The 17,345-nt window shown below is 43.7% G+C and overlaps 1 protein-coding gene across 3 annotated transcripts in view; it reads right to left on the bottom strand.

Annotated features, from left to right (window-relative positions):
• Positions 1–17,134, bottom strand: part of LOC125017774 (RAS guanyl-releasing protein 2-like) — a 44,941-nt gene extending 27,807 nt beyond the window's left edge. Inside the window, exons 1-5 of one of the 3 annotated variants that reach the window (XM_047601371.1) lie at positions 16,766–17,134; positions 2,628–2,759; positions 2,314–2,416; positions 1,360–1,416; positions 938–1,069 (exon numbers count right to left, since the gene is read on the bottom strand). In XM_047601371.1, coding sequence (XP_047457327.1) covers positions 938–1,069; positions 1,360–1,416; positions 2,314–2,416; positions 2,628–2,697 — 362 coding nt within the window. In that variant the 5' untranslated portion in view covers positions 2,698–2,759; positions 16,766–17,134. Of the gene's footprint in view, positions 1–937; positions 1,070–1,359; positions 1,417–2,313; positions 2,417–2,627; positions 2,762–16,765 lie in introns of all 3 variants that reach the window. The other 2 variants (XM_047601449.1, XM_047601296.1) reach the window with 2 other exon arrangements.
• Between the last annotated feature and the right edge of the window lie 211 nt (positions 17,135–17,345).

The following is a 17,345-nucleotide window of genomic DNA, read 5'->3' as shown; positions in this document are numbered from 1 at the left end:
CCTGCAGCAGCAGCAACATCATATGAGGCCTACATCGCTGTGACGTCATGATGGTAGCTGGAGACAAAACAGAGGGAAGCTTGTGGCGAACACTGTCACTGTCAACTGAGAAAATGTCCTCTTGCTGTAGTTTTGGTGCCAAAGCCGAAAAAGCAAAAACGCTAACTTGAAGCTTTATCACATACCAGACCAGCGACTGCCAGTCGTAGACAACTTTGGTTGAATGCGATTAAAAGAAATGATTAGAGTCAGATAAACATCAACAACTCTCTGTTTGCAGCCCACATTTGATATCAGGTATGATTAATATCTAATACATAATATTTTTTCTTTATTGATGACTGAAGTTACGTCAAGTTAGTCATTGTTTGGAAGATTCTTGACACATGCTAGTGCTAATTCTAATGCAAATTGCGAGCTAACAGCGTTTGTTGTGTTTCAGGGGTAAATCTTGGTAAACCGATTGTAGGGGTTGTCAATATAGGTTTGCCTTGTCCATTCCTACCAAAACAGTCCATTGAAATATGCTAACCAGCTACAGTGCTTGAGCTCTTTTGCCTCCAGCTAAGCCCTGCCCCTTCGTCACATTGTTTATAAACTGTGAAGGGGTCTATAGCCACTGCAAAAGTTAGCACTGGACATCAGTGCAGGCCTTACAGAGCACCCACTTTTCCTACAATGCTGAAAATATTTTGTCGCAAATCAGCTCCAAACATTCATCTTGCTACCATGCACCAAAGGGGAGCTGAGGTGACGCAGAAATTGCTGTTATGAGGCGAAAAGAGAAGTCGCCGACCCCGCTGCAGCATAGCGCAGCTCAGCAATTTCAAATAGCAGGCAATAAAAGGGCACGCTGACAAAAACATTCGCCGGGACAGAGACGTTCATTCACAGCGTCAACAACAAACGAGGACATTCAGCAACCGACTTCACTCACACACTGTCGAGGTCAATGAGCTGACTCTGGCACTCGTTGCCTTCAGTGGTCAAGAGGTCTTTATAGTCTTTGATCTGGTCGGCCAGCTCTGGGTTCAGATTGAACTCTGCGGGGAACTCAGAAATCCAGTACCTGTAAGAGACAACAAAGGCAGAGAGGAACAGATAGAGAGGATGACATACAGTATACTATGAGAGAGTAAGAGGAAATATGTTCTTTACAAAATAATGGAAATGTTGCCAACATTAAGTACACTAAGAACTTTCCAGCTCTTCATATGTAGTTAAAAAGTAACTTTTCACTACATAATTTCTCTATGCCCTGCTATCAGATCTATGTTAGGAATAACAGAACAGAGAAAAACAAGAAGAAGAAGAAGAAGTGGTGACAGGAACTAAAAGTAGGGCGCATAAGGTCATTACTTCAGAAGGTGGCATATTCTTGTTCGTCGCTCAGCGGTGCAGCTCTCCTCTTGAGATCTGGACCTCGAGTCAAGAAGCAATATTGCTGCAAATCTCTACAACTTGTAGCTGTACCCTCCCCTTCAGAACCAAATGGTTGAATTACCCTAACTCACAATGGTGTGCACTATTGACAACATCCAAAGTGTGGCTGAACACTGGGAAGTTGTGCTTTTGTCTAGAAAACCTTTGTGACATCTCCAACATCTCAACCGATATATTGGTTGGCCAATTTACTGGTATTGGTATCACAGACTGCTGTGCTGCTGGAGACACTTCGGACCAGTGCAGCCCATACATTGCCCCTCCCCCACTAACAGAGTGCATGCAGTTGGAAGCTGGAAAATGGAAAAATTCTCTCTGGCAAACTAATAATCATCCACCTCTTCCCATGTCTTAACTCTAACCCTAATCCCATGGCGTTATTAGATGCCTTGTTCATTATCTTTTCCTAAACCTAACCAAGTAATTTTGGTGCCTACACCAACCGTACAGCAAGTAAGAAAAACACTTGAGTCCAAAGCACAAATGTGAGGGGAAACAAACCCAGCAGAAAAATAATGGCTCCCAATGGGACCCCAGTCTGTGAGAGTTCTAGATGAGCGCACTATGACTCATGCATCCAACACCCCTCCTTTTAAGGGTTTTTTGTTTTGTATTGGAGGCGGAAACAGAGCATTTGTTCTCCGCATCTAACGTTGCCGTGGATGGGTGAAGAATGGAGTCAGCTGCAAACCCCTTGCGTCAAAGGGCACCCAGTGTAATCTCAGCTCCGCAGGTGGCTTTAACAAAACTGCTCTGTCCTTTCTTTTTCCCCATCCTAAACCTCTAAAAAAGATTTCAAATTAATTGTGGTTAGTGAAAAGAACCACAGAATGTATCTTTAATGCAGCAGAAACAGGACGTGAAGGATACTTGAGCACAAGCTTCTTAGCCATGTCAGTGGAAGGGATGTACCAAGGGTGCATCATGAGGAACATGCGGACCAAGGAAGCATCCTTCAAGGCACCCTTCGCATCTATAAAAAGAAAACAGGCTGTCACTCATCATCAGGAAGATCATCTGCTTTCGCTCAGTGCATATCTATATTTGGTAGCCAGGCAGTGATGATGATTGGCACCAATTTGTGCACACATCTATAGCACTTCTTAATTTATAACAACAGAAAAAAAATATATTATATATATATTAAAAATTCATGTGTGAGAAATGATATTTAAATGACCAACCGAAAGCTTGGATGCACGATTCCACCAGCTCGTCCACCGTGGCCGATTGCTCCGTCGATGTGGACTCCATCGTTCCTCGTCCTCTCTGTTTTCCCCCTCGTTTCCCTCTCTGCGGTTTGACTCTCTCTCTCTATCTGAATACAAAGGAAGATGAAAAGACAAAGAAAAAAAATGTAATTATGAAGCAAAATTCACACTAGTCCTGGCTGCATATTTGGAACAGTTCTGCTCAACTACATTCAGTCCGCGCTGGTTTGATCTGATTGTCACTTAAATCTAATTGGGATATGTGTTGTGCGTCCAATTCATCCCCTGATCTGACTTCATTTCGAGATGTAAAATTTACACTGAAATTCATTCTGCTGTCCAACTGTTAGTGGAGAGATTAAATATCTTGTTAGGGCCTAAAACGTTTTATTACTCTTTATTTATTTAATGGTCCGTTTTCAAAATGCATCGAGTTACACTGAACAAGGAATTCTACTTCACTGGATTTGGGAAATTGCACCGGTACCAGCAGCTACTACTGTAGCTAAATTGAAAACATAAAGTATGAGTGGATAACTCCACCTCAACCAGCCAATTTTCAGCTTTACTGGAGAAACTGGGGATTTTATATAATGAAGTGGAGAGAAGCTGAGGCTGCAGCTGCATGTTCCTTACCCAGTGTTTCCTCAGTTACCTTGATAAAGTAATCTGGTTACTGATTACTCCTTTAATAAGTAACTAAAATACATGTTTTTATCAAACATGCTGTATTTCCTCTACAACATACTGCCCGACCAACTTCTTCAACTCTCCCCAAGTTTCTGGTTTTGCGCCAAAATCTTGACTTGGAGACTTTTTATCTCCTGAGACCTGCCGTCCTCATATGGGGACATCAAGTTTTAGGTTTGTTGCAGCTTATTCTGCTTCATTTAGACCCGTTGTCCTCATAAGGAGACACATTTCTCTGCCATGTATTGGTAGTGAAGGGTCAATACACCTGTCTTTTTCTGCTTATTAACTTTTCTAGTTTGATGTGACATTAAAATTTAACAAATTCACAAGTACACATTTGAGGACATTGGGATTTCATCGTTTCCAACTTTTGCTATTTTGTTTCATATTTTGGTTACACACTGGTGACTTAAACTGTAATATACAGTGAAATAATCCCCGTGTCCACATATTTATTTATTTATATTTTGGGATGCTTATCTTTTATACTTCTTAGGTCCTACGAATCTCAAATACCTAAAGATCTTAATCTTATCTTAAATAAATAAATTAAGATGCATTCAAAACAAACGCTTGGGTCTCAGGTGGTTAAGTCAATTTTTGTTTTGTTTTTTCGGGGAGGCAAACCTCTGACCTTTCAGCCTCCAAGCTGCGCCTCTAACCACTACTCCAGAGGTGGTATTTCCAGCTCAAAAATCTCTCATCTCTCTCCTCCCTCCGTTGTTGTTTACGTTTGTGTCGCCAGTGAGTTGTCCTCATGCTGAAATTGTCGCATATGTGACGTCACTCAAGAAGAAAAATATAAAATGGGATAACTTGGATAAGTAACTTGGTTTGGAAATAGCAACGCCTTAGATTACTCAGTAGTGGTCAGATTAGAGTAACGCATAACTGGCATCGCTGTCCTTACCAGAGGACATGAGCCCCCATTGTTGTGCAATCCAACGGCAAAAGAAACTGAATCATTTTGCTGCCTTAAAATTCATCATCTACAATAGTCTCATCTCATCTTCTACTGCCGCTTAATCCTGACTAGGGTCACAGGGGTTGCTGGAGCCTATTCCAGCTGTCATTAAGCGAGAGGCAGGATACATCATGGACAGGTCGCAAACACAGAGACAAACAATCATTCGCACACGCTCACACCTAGGGTCAATTTAGAGTCACCAATTAGGCTAACGAGCATGTCTTTGGAGGTGGGAAGAAACTGGAGTACATCTACAAATGTATTTTATTATTATTTTTTTCTGTATGTTGTTGCTCACGCCAGCCCAGGGAGAACCTGTATGTGCTACTAGCAATAACAAAAAGGTTTGGGTTGACAAGATCAGACAAGATCCCAAAGAAGCAGAACAGAAACCCATTTTGGTTCACAAAAGCAAAGGATAACCACAGGGTGAGGTGTAATAGCCACTGCCTGGGCTGGAAAATGGAAACAAGCGGTTTTCTCACAACATTTAAACAGTTACCTAAAGAAGATGCACAGTTACTCAATTTGTTTTTCTGTGCTCCAGTCAGACAGTGATTAGCTGGGCACGTGCATTCTGGGACATGTAGTCAGTAAAATATAACTGGTGTGTGAGTCTCAGTTAACAAAGAACACCCAAAGGAATTTATTGACTCCGGGTTATCACAAGCATTGACTCAGCATCCACATATATTTAGTGTCAACGTCTCTCATTAAACGCTGGGACCTGAAATCTATTTTTGCATTTACATGTCCATTTACGAGCGTGAACTTTGGAGCCTGTCGTGGTGAAAGCACGGAGCAGCGGTGCCTGGCTTGTCGAGGAAGGCTGATACGAAGCCACAAGCCCAATCGTCAGGAAACCGCATTTTATCTGCCCGACGCACGCTTCAGTGCACTCTGTGGTGAACAAGTTACAGTACATTGGCGAACACTTGGACATGCATGTGCCCTACTTTGCTCTTTCGCAGATGACGTTCACACTTCTGCTGAAGCAGTACACCAACCCTAGCTTCTACTAATTCTGAATTCTGTGTCAGTTAAAAGACATCAGCGGTTATTTTTGGCCTGGTGCTTGTAACTGTGACAGTAATGCTGTGGTTATTTACAAGTGACAAAATTCACAGCAACACACCCCGACGCTGCATCTACATAGCTACTGCCTTACGGTGTTATTGGTGGCTGTGACGAGCGTGCGCATGCATCTATTGTGTCTGACACAATGAAGCCTTTCACTGCGCTATCTCTGCTGCAGCGTGGTGGGAGGACACACTCAATTACAGGCTTCACGAGCTGTCTCAGCCGCACTCGCTCTTGCGGGGATGGAGGGAGAGAGAAGAAAAACATATAGAGAAGACTGAACTGGGAGGGGGGGGGGGGGGGGTGATAATCGTTTCGATCGCTTCATAATCGAGCCACCGTGACGATGAGTAGCCACCATTCAATTAGTTCAGCGTCAAAATCTGTGCCTCTGGGGTCAGATAATGACTAGATAAAATGTAAATAAAGATGATGGACGGCAACCAAAAAAAGTTATGTGCTGCTGCTATAAATACATGCGAAAGTTCCTGCTACGGTCGCCACAGGAAACAGGTTAGAGCGGCGTCGTGCGCTAGCACGAAACCTCAGTGAAGGGCCCGCTGTGACACTTGGCTCGGAGAAGGCAGCAATGCCTCTGACTCCATCTGTGCAGGCCATCCCAGAACAGACACCACTGCTCGCATCCGACGAATGTAATGAAGGAAAATGGCCTTGGGATCTATTATAGCCACGGTGCAGGAGTCGTTATTAGTGATGAGAGTCATCTAGATCTGAGACGGAACCGCTTTTTTTTTTTTTTCGTGACAGAACGGCCATCTGTTTAACTTCTGCGTTTCCACTGTTCATTTCAGAACAGCCTTTCCTCCAGCTGATGAGTACATGAAACTATTCCTCAAAAAAAAATAAAAAATAAAATAAAATAAAAAGGCACGAGTGTTCTCCAGTGTCACCTGTGCTGCTTTTAAATGAATCTAGTGGCGGCACTGCGACACAGGCTGTGCCCGTCTTGATGATGATGCTGTCTTCCCATTCCACGCGAACGCACCATTCATCATCCCACAGACAGGAGCTGTGTGTTGGGGAACAATTCTCTGTGTATTTTCAGCAGAATTCACAGGCTCATTTTTCCAGAACAGGTTCCTACAAGCTGTCTTTTTTTGTTTTTTCTTTTTTAGCCATTCCTTCAGTATTTTCCCCCACAGCGCCATTTCTGGTACAGTTTCTAAAGCTGTGAAGCAGAGGATTGATTATTAAGTGGCGCACACTGTGCGGGCTTTGGTGTCATCCTTGGTTGCCTGGTGACGACAACCCAGGGCCATCGATCAGGCAGATTAGGGGGTGGGATGGGGCCCAGCGGGGATAAAGGGAAGTTGACGGGTGCCTGGTCAATCCTGGCCATGCACAATCTGCGGTGTGCTACCGCTTTACTGGGCAATGAAAATGTCACATCCTCCAGCTAGACGCAGACAGCTTCAAACTACTGTCCCTTTCAATCTCACACATAGTCATAAACCAATATGGCAACACTCGCATCACCTATTGGGAAATGTGCAAACCCGTGGTTTTTTACAAGTATTAAAAGTCAGGATGTTTACGTCTCTGCTGCATGAATTTAAAATGTTTCTGCAATGAAGGTGCAAATACACACAATTTCTTCCACCTTCAAAATTGTTTGTCTGATACGATGATAAAAAAATGCGTGCAATGAAATCTTTTCACACGGAGTCCACGGTAGGTCTTCGTTGACAATTACGGTCCTGAAATGGACGCGAGCACAGATTGAGACGCTAAATGCATCATCCTGTTATCAAGTAAATACCGCCTGCTAATGCACAGCCTCCGCACCGTCATTGATTTTGTTTTATCCAATCCTCTTCACATTTGGGTGATTGATGTTTTCATAGATAGTGGTCATCAGCTAAAAGATACCGATTAGGCTCTGAAACACACACCAGAAACACACACACACATATTTGTACGGCTATCTTTGTGAGGACATTCGCTGGCATATTTCATTCCCAGGCCCCTTACTGCTTAATCATAACCTGATGTAGATACCGTAACCTACTATTATATTTATGTTTGCGCGCTCTTAAGTCTGGCTCGCTCTGTAAAACGCCTCCCAAACACTAGTCGGCGCTGTGTCTTTTTCGCCAATCAGGTTCATTTTTGTTTCCACTTCCTGCTTCATCCTCAACAATGGCGACTGCAAACTTTCACCTCAATTTCACCAAAGACGAGTCCTACAAATGTTTATTGATTCAAAACAATCAATTCAAAAACAGAATGACATGAAGAAGCAGCTGGAAATACTAACGCAGAAATACGCTACTACCAAGCGAGCCAAACGTAGCATCGCAGCTGCAGCGTGTAGTTACATTTCTGGATAGGTGACAGTAGCAAATTAGGCCACGCCCCCATTTGGGTGAAAACAAACCACTGGTGGTAAATACAAATCCCCTTGTAGTCAGTAGTTTATTTTGCGTTGCTAGCTTTCGTTGGCCAGGAAACAAACGCTAGTCAGATAGACACATAAATCATGTTGTTGTCGTGCAAAGATCGGCAACGTTACGTAGAAAAACTTGAAAACAAATAGTGGCCGTATGTCCATCTAGCCTACCGATGGAGAAATGGGTGAACGACTCTGGGTAATATGTGACATCTGTCATCAATTCATAATCAGTCCTTAATGTTAAATTAATCATGACATTAATACAGCATGAAGCTTAGCTAACGCTAAACCTTTTTATTTAAAATATGCTTCACAGAACGTAACTCTGCTCTGTCGTTACCTTCTGTCATTTCAGCTCAGCATCAACATTCACTACTTTGACTTTTTAACATGAATTTTGAATTTTCAGCGTTATAACTAACAACTGTGACGACTGACATTAGCTAAGTGTTTGTCACATGTACACATATCGACTATCCCACGGCTTTCTGTCTTTGTCCCCCCGTTTTATGACCTGAAGTCCAACATTTATTAGGTTTTAGACAGAGAAAATCTCAGAGTTTTATCTTTTAAATTGTTTGAAGAACGATACACAGCGCAGCAACTTCTCCTTTGCTTTCACCCATAAGGTGGTGTGGCCATATCAGTGACGTAGAGTTACTGTCTTCTATAGGTGCATGTCAGACTGCGGCAATAGGGTCGGTGTAAGGTCTGGGCTTTTAGTGTAGCTGTGGTGTCAAATAGACACAGAAACCGAAATGGCCTCTTACCCTAAACCTGAGTCTAACCCTCAGATAACCCAGTACAGAAGTGACGACCAGCCAGGATGTTCTCGATTTGCACAAATGCCCTCACTCTTATGGTGTAAAACAGGAACTCAGGTCCTCAGAACTATAGCTGTACAAGAGCACACACACAGTCTGTTCAGTTGTGCTTAGTGACATTGGCAGACTAACCACTGAACGCATCAGATCATGTTCATTGAGGTACACTGGCCTCCCCAGTTGGTCCAGAGTCCCCAAAAAACAGCTGGGTCCTCAGCTGTTCTATGTCGGGCGTCTGCTCAGTGAACCACTTTGGTCTAGACTCTACCTTATGGCTCAGAGCAGGATTTGCGAACGCTAACTTGTGGTTGCCACTGACTTTGGTGATGCCTTTTTCTCAAGCTCCACCTGCACGGCGGCATGTAATTGTCACATCCCACTCAACCTTGGTGACACTTGTGGTCGGTGCTAATTAGCATGCTAAAGAAGCATAGCAGACATACCTTCTGTTCATGTAGCCATTGTCACTTATCAGGCTGATGTTAGTATCTAGCTATTATCATTTAACGTGAGAGTTGCTAGTTGCGATTATGATCACAGCGGGTCGTACGCTGCTCCTGCTGCGACTTTAGCATAAAAATAGCACGAAACCACGGTTAAAATAAGGGCTGTGGTGCCATAAAGTTACATTCAAATACTCGAAACACAATGTTGTGCACAAAAATTATTGACTTTACCTTGAGCATCCAATTGATTGTATTTTTCATTTCCCATGGTTTACTTCCCATGTGAGTAATGGTGCTAAGAGTGACTTTCGATTAAATCACTTGGTTGAATCACACTGGTATAAGAAGGAAATCGTTTTATATAAATATATACGAATGTGTTACAACAAAAAAAAAAGAAGACGAAACCGAAACAAGATGCTATCTCAAACGAATAGCTTAATTGATTGTTAACGGTTGACAAACCTAAGCTTTATCTCATCTTTCCGTCACACAAAAACCACTTTTTCATATTAAACACACAACACTCTTATCTCCCATCCAACACCCCTCGGTTTGTTTCAGGAAGTTGTAGTAAGGGTGCTGCACGATGGGACAGATATAGTTCTCCAGAGGAGCCGACAGAGCGGCTGGTGGCAGGCTCTATTTACAGACTGCAGGGTACTGAGAGCAGGAAGGGAAACATTTCCCTTTCCCTGGACACGTAGAATGCCACATCAGTGGGGGGGCACCGGCTGCGAACTGAGATTAGCAGCCACAGTTGCTCCTTAGGGAGGGAAGTGGTTGAGGCGGAGGGAGGAGAGGAGGAATGGGAGATAAAGAGAAAGACCGGGAGGCAGGAAGAGGACGCTTCAGCTCAGTCAAACATGGAAAGATACAGTTGGCGCGAGAAGGAAGGAGATTAAGTGCGGGGAGACGGGATAAGAAAATAAAATGCAACTTGAGTGTGTCCATAAACAAATGCAGGCAAACAAACGCTTTTCCATGATTGTGAAACAACAAAGGGAAGCAAAGGAGAGGCATATGTAAATGTATAACGTCTTTGGTGAGACGCGGCAGCTGCCAGAGTATAATGTTTTATTGCGTCCTCCAAAACAAACGAAAAAAGAAAAAGAAAAAAAAAAAGAAGTCACGCATCCTGTTCCACATCTGGCGCACTCTCGTATCTCACATCTCGACTTTCTGACTTCAAATGAACGGGGTAGCGCGCGAGAGGCAGAAGGGGCACTGCTGCAGATCCCATGTGCCGTTATAATGCGTGCCTCCAGTCTCCAACGGCGCAACAATGCATCATTGTGTCAGGCTGTTTTTGCTGCTTTGTGTTGAGGCTTCCTGCTCAAACTTCTGTCCTTTTACCAGATGTGAAAGTTTGTTTCATAACAAATGCCGGAAGGGTGTGATGGTATGCAAAGACTATGTGAAATGTGCTGTGTGAAAACTTTTTTTTTGCAGTTTTTGGAGTGAATTCCGAAGTGTGACCGTTGTTGTTGTCTCCTTTAGCCTTTTCCCTCACTCTGGTACTAATCTCCACGCTTCAACGATTTCCTCCTCAAACTATTTGTGTGTGTGTGTGTGTGTGTGTGTGTGTGTGTGTGTGTGTGTGTGTGTGTGTGTGTGTGTGTGTGTGATAAGTGAAAAAGAAAGAGGCCGCGAGGCATATTGTGTAAAAGCCCAAATATGACACTTCGTCTTTTGCAATGCTTCACTAGGGCTCGTCTGAACACCCAGGCCATTCCTGCCAACCGTCTTCTGTTGACTTCAAAGTGTGACTCGGTCATGAGTTCATGTTCTGGTGTTCTGTGACGCTGAAGTCAGGAATCTCACATCCTGTTGTTACAGAATATCACATTTAAAATTTAAAGCAACAGGCCTTTTGGAAAATACAGTAAAACACACTTTCTTTTTTTCTGTATTGTAATTATCAAGATATTGCAAGCAGACATTTAGTTTTAAGCATTAGCTTGTCAGATTTTGCTATGTTGGAATAAAGCTTGTCCAGCCATTCACACTTATTGCCATGTTTAAGAAACTTGTAAATTAAGCACACTCATTAGATTTTTTTAGAATTAGATAAGATGATGTACCGCCTTCAAATAGGATTGCGAGCTTGTGATTACAACACAATAAGAACACACAAAATACTTTTGCTTCCTTCGAATGGGATCCCTATTAATGGCCGCCTCTCTGTGCTTTTTACATCCTTGTAATTGGAAATTTTCAATTAGGTCCACAAGTTAGGTATGTTTGTTGAAATGTATTGCAATTTGTTATATAGAGGTTACTTTGTAGTATTACTGTATGTATGGCAATGGAATCACCTTTACGCCTTTACATTTCCTGCTTTAAGTTGTTCAAAAGACGTTGAATAAAGGCAACTGGACTTGTAGAATTTCTTGAAGACGTTTCGCCACTCATCCGACTTAACTTAAACCAGGAAGTTGAGGTTTAAGTGAGGTGGCCCTTAGCTTTCTAAATGTTAGCCTCGTGGCTTCTAGATGCTAGCAGGTGTCTAAGCAACGGGGTTCTCGTGACTTAAATGGTCCCACGTTAGAACACCAAGCATTTTCTGTACAGGACTTCCCATGTCAACCACATGTTCACAACTTCCATTTGAACGCGACCATGAATTTACCGTGAATACAGTGAAACAGTTTAGCGGGCTGACAAGTGGGTAATGCAAAGGCATAAAGAAAAGTTAGGAAGTAAGAATGTTAACATTTTCCCCAGACATACAAAATTAAGAAGAAACTCTGTCCTACAACTAAACAAATTTAGTGTAGGCTATTTCTGAGAACATCAGCAAACGAGTCAAAACTTGTGAACTTACCTTCCACTCATGAAAACCACAAGGAAAGTCTGTTTTAACATGAACACACCTCATTTGAAGGCACCAATTATTAATACCCCTCTCATGATTGTGAAACTAGAGCCAGAGACCAGCTAGCTTAACTTAGCTAGCTCTGTCTCTGTCTAAATGTTAGAAAGCAAAACATTTTATTAAAAAAAAAGCAGCCAAAAAAGGAAGAGTTTAACAGCTGTGCAGCTGAAGAGAAAAAAACACCTACTCAAAAGCTCACTGAGCTTAGGGTCACACAAAAATAGTTTTTCACCAACTCTGGACATTCGAAGCCGACCGTGAATCACATGAATCGACCATGAATAGCCACACAGGCTAACAGTTTAGCGGGCTGACAAGTGGGTAATGCAAAGGCATAAAGAAAAGTTAGGAAGTAAAAATGTTAACGTTTTCCCCCGACATATAAAATCAAGCAGAAACTCTGTCCTATGACTAAACAAATTTAGTTTAGGCTATTTCTGAGAACATCCGCAAACAAGTCAAAACTTGTGAACTTACCTTCCACTCTTGAAAACAACAAGGAAAGTCCGTTTTAACATGAACACACCTCATTTGAAGGCACCAATTATTAATACCCCTCTCATGATTGTGAAACTAGAGCAAGAGACCAGCTAGCTTAACTTAGCTAGCTCTGTCTCTGTCTAAATGTTAGAAAGCAAAACAAAGCTGATGAAAAAAAGCAGCCAAACAAGGAAGAGTTTAACAGCTGTGCAGCTGAAGAGAGAAAAAAAAACACAGACTCAAAAGCTCACTAAGCTTAGGGTCACACAAAAATAGTTTTTCACAAACTCTAGACATTTGAAGGCGACCGTGAATAGCATGAATCGACCATGAATAGCCACACAGGTTAACAGTTTAGCGGGCTGACAAGTGGGTAATGCAAAGGCATAAAGGAAAGTTAAGAATATTAACATTTTCCCCAGACATATAAAATTAAGAAGAACACTCTATGCTATAACTAAATCACAACAATTTAACTTTCAATCCTGCTACACTACTTGTGAGAGTGCTAGCAACCACAACTTGTGAACTCTGACATTACCTAAATCTTCAACTCATGAAAACCACAAGGAAGGTTCGTTTTAACATGAACACAACCCCATTTGAAGGCACCAATTAATACCCCTATCATGATTGTGAAACTTGAGCCAGAGACCAGCTAGCTTAACTTTGCTAGCTCTGCCTCTGTCTAAATGTTAGAAAGTCAGCCAGGACCTCTAACGTTAACCAGTTACTGTGTGTGTTTCTATTTAAACAAGTATTCTCTCCACGAGTTACCTGGCAAACTGTTTCTAGTGTTTATGCTACGCTAAGCTAACCGGCTGTTGGCTAGCATCGCATTTACCACTGCAGTAAGTTGCAAAAAGTTGATAAAAAAGCAGAAAAACAAAGAAGAGTTTAACAGCTGTACAGCTGAAGAAAAAAAAACACCTATTCAAAACTTCCCTCTGCTTAGGGTCACACAACAATAGTTTTTCACAAACTCCAGACTTCTAAGAAATGTCTGTGAAGGCACAAACTGTACGTTTTAGAGGCTGATTTGCTCTTTGCATTGTGTCTTTCTGCCCCATTTCCTCCTGCCTGTCAGTGCTGCGCTGCAGCGGTTTTATACGACAGTCATTCTGAACTTGTTTTGTGTGTGAATGCTGGGACTTTCACATCTACCCAGACACAACCTCTTCATTACCCCCGCGGGCTTTGGCTAGTTCCTGTTTATGTATTCCTCACTAAAACAGCTTGCATCCCTGAGCAAAACACAAAACTGTCACCTTTGTGTAGTCAGACTTTCATCGTTAATGATGCAGGTTCAGGTAAAACAAACAAACAAAAAAAAAAAGTTTAAGATATTACAGACTGTACAGAGTTGAGTGTGGACACTAATTTAAGGAAAATAATGAACTTTTTGAGCACAGGATGCCACAGGCGTGTTCAGTTCCCTTTCTGAAACCGAGGCACGCCTAACACCTGCACCACCAGATTGATGCCTATCAGCTGAAACCTCAACTAATCTCCATCGGCGTGGATCCTTTAGTAGCTAACAAACAGCAGCAGTGAGTTTCGATCTATCCTCCCACCAGGCTCATCCACGACTGTGTTTCACCCTGATTTAATTCAATCCACCGGTTTGATTTATAGCTCTCCAGGTCTGAAACGGCTGGCTTCCCCTCCTACAGAATGTCTCCTTGTCCTCTGCATGCCTTTAAAGCAGAGGAGACCATTAACCGGCCCAGATTTGAAAGTGATCGTGACCTTTAACGGGGGCCGAGGAGGTGACGGAGGAAAATAAATGTCCAGAGAAAGCCTGGAGATGACCATTTTCTATGCCTGCAGTGTGTAAACCGGCTTAATACACAACAAGAAGTGACATAAGGAGACGTCGCAATTAGATCCTTTATTGTCAGAAAAGAAAAGTTGTCCTGCCGAGTTAGTGGGAGTCAAACCAGATCTGATTCCAGCTCTGCCTACGCTGCACATCTTTAACTTCTCTGCTCTTTAAATCAGATCAGCTCAGAAAAAGGAGGCTTAAAAAAGGAAGGTGGTCTCGACGCAGGTAACAGAGTGTGCACCGCTTGGATTTGCCGCCGAACAAAGGAAGGCAAAGGACGGGCGAAAAGTGCATGGCGAGCATCCAGCGCACGTGCCTGAGCCGCTGCTATTTGGCCGCTCTCTGTAATTATTTTCTCCTTTGCTTGATTTTCCTCTTTTGGAGCTGGATCCCTGCTACATCCTCCTGCTTCCTCTCCTCCTCCTCCTCCTCCTCCTCCTCCTCCTCCTCCTCCTGTTGCACTGAGCAACGTGGAGCCAATTACAGCTGGCTTTCCTGGGAAGTTCCACACTACTGCGGATTGAGGAGGTGACCTGAGCTGCTGTTAAATATCAAGGGTGGTCGCAAGTAATTGCACTGCGGCAGTCGGGGGAGACAAAGGAGGAGGGGAGATGCAGAGGTTTTCTTTTTTTTTTTTTTTTAGAAATGATTTTTTTTAATCCTGTCAATGTAAAGCGCTATACCTTTCAAGTCAAGCACCACTTCAGTTGTCGGGCGCATGAGATCACAGGGGCCACAGGTGACTTTGAGATGGGTGACGATCAAATGAGGACGCATTTGATAAATTTGACTTGAGACCATCGGTCTTCAACAGGGGGTCCGTGGCCCCTTGGGGCGTCTGCAGAGGTGCTGCAGAGGGGTCGCAAAATCTTTGGTTGATTATACAGTTTTTATACATTTTTCTTATTTTAATTTCTTTAAATGAAGCCAACATATTTTAGTAAAGGGATAAGGCTTAATACTGAATGCAAAATGATAATAATGATGTATAGTTATAAATAGCACTAGGCCGAGTTTAATATAGAACACATACAGTAGGTAGGGGGTTGCTTTAAACTATTTCTTTTATTGATTTGTGCTTTTCTGGAAGATTTGTACGAGTGGACACCACTCAGATGATGTTGATGTTGCTTCCTCATTTCCATCCCCTTAATCAGACCGTCATCTGGATCAACAAATGCACAATAGCAAGCTTGTGCAGTATTCAAAACAGGTGCCGCTAATCGCCAACACGCCACTCCAAACAAATCAGCTGCAGTAAAAGCACCGACGGGACTTTTCTCCCGCCGATGAGGAAATGTTCTGCAGCAAAAAAACTGCAGCCGCTAATGCCCTCAAACGTCCCAGGCGGGCGGGCGGCCGGCAGCAGCTTACAAGTCAAATCCCAGGGCTCTGACACCAAAAAACACGAGTGGATAAGGCTGGGGCGAAGTAGGCGACGAAGCCGCTGAGCAATAATCGGCGGCCCTGCTCCCAAAGATGCCTCGTAATCCCCTGCTGCTCTGAGGAGAAAATCGCCTCGAATCACCACGGCGAAGGCAGCCGCAGCCAACGGGTAATGAGGGGGTTGAGTGAAGGAAAAATCAAGTGAGCAAGGTAAATGTGACCTCGTTTAATTCAGCAGCCGAGGATGAATCACTATGCACTGGAATGGCACCCGCAGTGTTGCACAGAGGTGTCCACTGGTTGCTAGCAAAGGGTGGACAGCTGGCAGTTATTTGATGGATCCTTCAGTCGTATCTCATCGGGTTAAAAGAAAGCGATTCAAATGGAGCTTCTTGCAAACTTTGTGTGACAACAGACTTTTTTTTTTTTAATCCCACTCATCATGCACATCAGAGCAGGATTAGACCCAGCCCCTCCCACAGTCAAATTTAAGAGGCAGGGTCTCCTCCATCCTCCTCTATTCCGCTGTAATGCTTCACCTTTCTGAAACACAATGCACGCCAGCCTGGTAAATCCATTTTGGTTTTGCCAGGTTGAGATAACCGTGTATCATGCTGCACATCTAACCACCTTAACCTCCTGTTACGTTATATTACCAACAGACTATTAATAGCCATGATCCATTCTTTCACTCATTCCTCCACAGAAGTCACCTGGTTGTTTGTGTTGCTCTGTGATGGCAACATCACTGACACTTGGCACAGCAAGTAGATTAATCCCAGCACTAGAATGCAACTCCGTGTCTTCTGCAAGTCCACAGCAAGACAACAAAGCACACTTGTAGCTTTGCATCTCATCATCATCTCATATCTGGCCGACAGTGCAGTTGCTGTACTTGTGCAATCGGGCAGGCCCACGCGTGATTGTACTGTTGCAAAATAGTACATTCTTTATACATATGCATGCATTGTTCGTGTGGCAACATCCGTCCACGAAGAGGTGAAAGAATCTTGAGAAAATAAGAGACGCAACTTGGAGCCGTCGTGCGTAAACACGCTCCAAAACGAGCCAAAGAGTTTGGCTCGCCGTCGTTTCTGACATACAAACATGACACGTCTCCTACCTTTTAGAGTTTGAAGGGTCCCATGCTCTGAGAGGAGAGGCTGCAGTGGCGGCTGACAGTTGTGTAGTGGGCTCTGAGGTGAAGTGCGTTACATCACCAGCACCGCCGAACTCACAAGCGTCTGTTCGGCTACGCAGAGTGGGGAACGCGAGATCCTGCAGTGGCTAGATGATCGACACCCGTGAGAACTCATCAGAGGATTCGCACCCGAGATCCGCCTCGGTTCATTCTTCGGACACGGTGCCGTGCGCGCACAAGTCCCCTCCTGGCGCACTCGGGAGCAAGTTGTGGGATGCGATGCGTGTCGGCGCAGCGGCAGCGACGGCAGTAGCGGCTGAGCGCAATCATCTGGTAGCAGCTGGACCTCGTGCCAGCCCTCTGCTCCTGCTCCAGCTGTGCGGCTCGCGATCACACTGCGGAGCCACAGTCCCGCCTATTGGTAGTATCACGGCAACACCACGGTCTGTCCGCATGCTTGCGATCCGCTGAACGCGCCGTTGCACAGGTCATATCAAACCTTTCTGCCACATCAAGTGTCTGCTGATATAGTTTTGTGCTGCCTTCAAATACACCTCA

This window comes from Mugil cephalus, chromosome 1 (genome assembly GCF_022458985.1).
Source record: "Mugil cephalus isolate CIBA_MC_2020 chromosome 1, CIBA_Mcephalus_1.1, whole genome shotgun sequence".
Taxonomy (NCBI): Eukaryota; Metazoa; Chordata; class Actinopteri; order Mugiliformes; family Mugilidae; genus Mugil; species Mugil cephalus.
The sequence above is the reverse complement of the archived record's forward strand: the minus strand, read 5'-3'. Positions and strand labels throughout refer to the sequence as shown.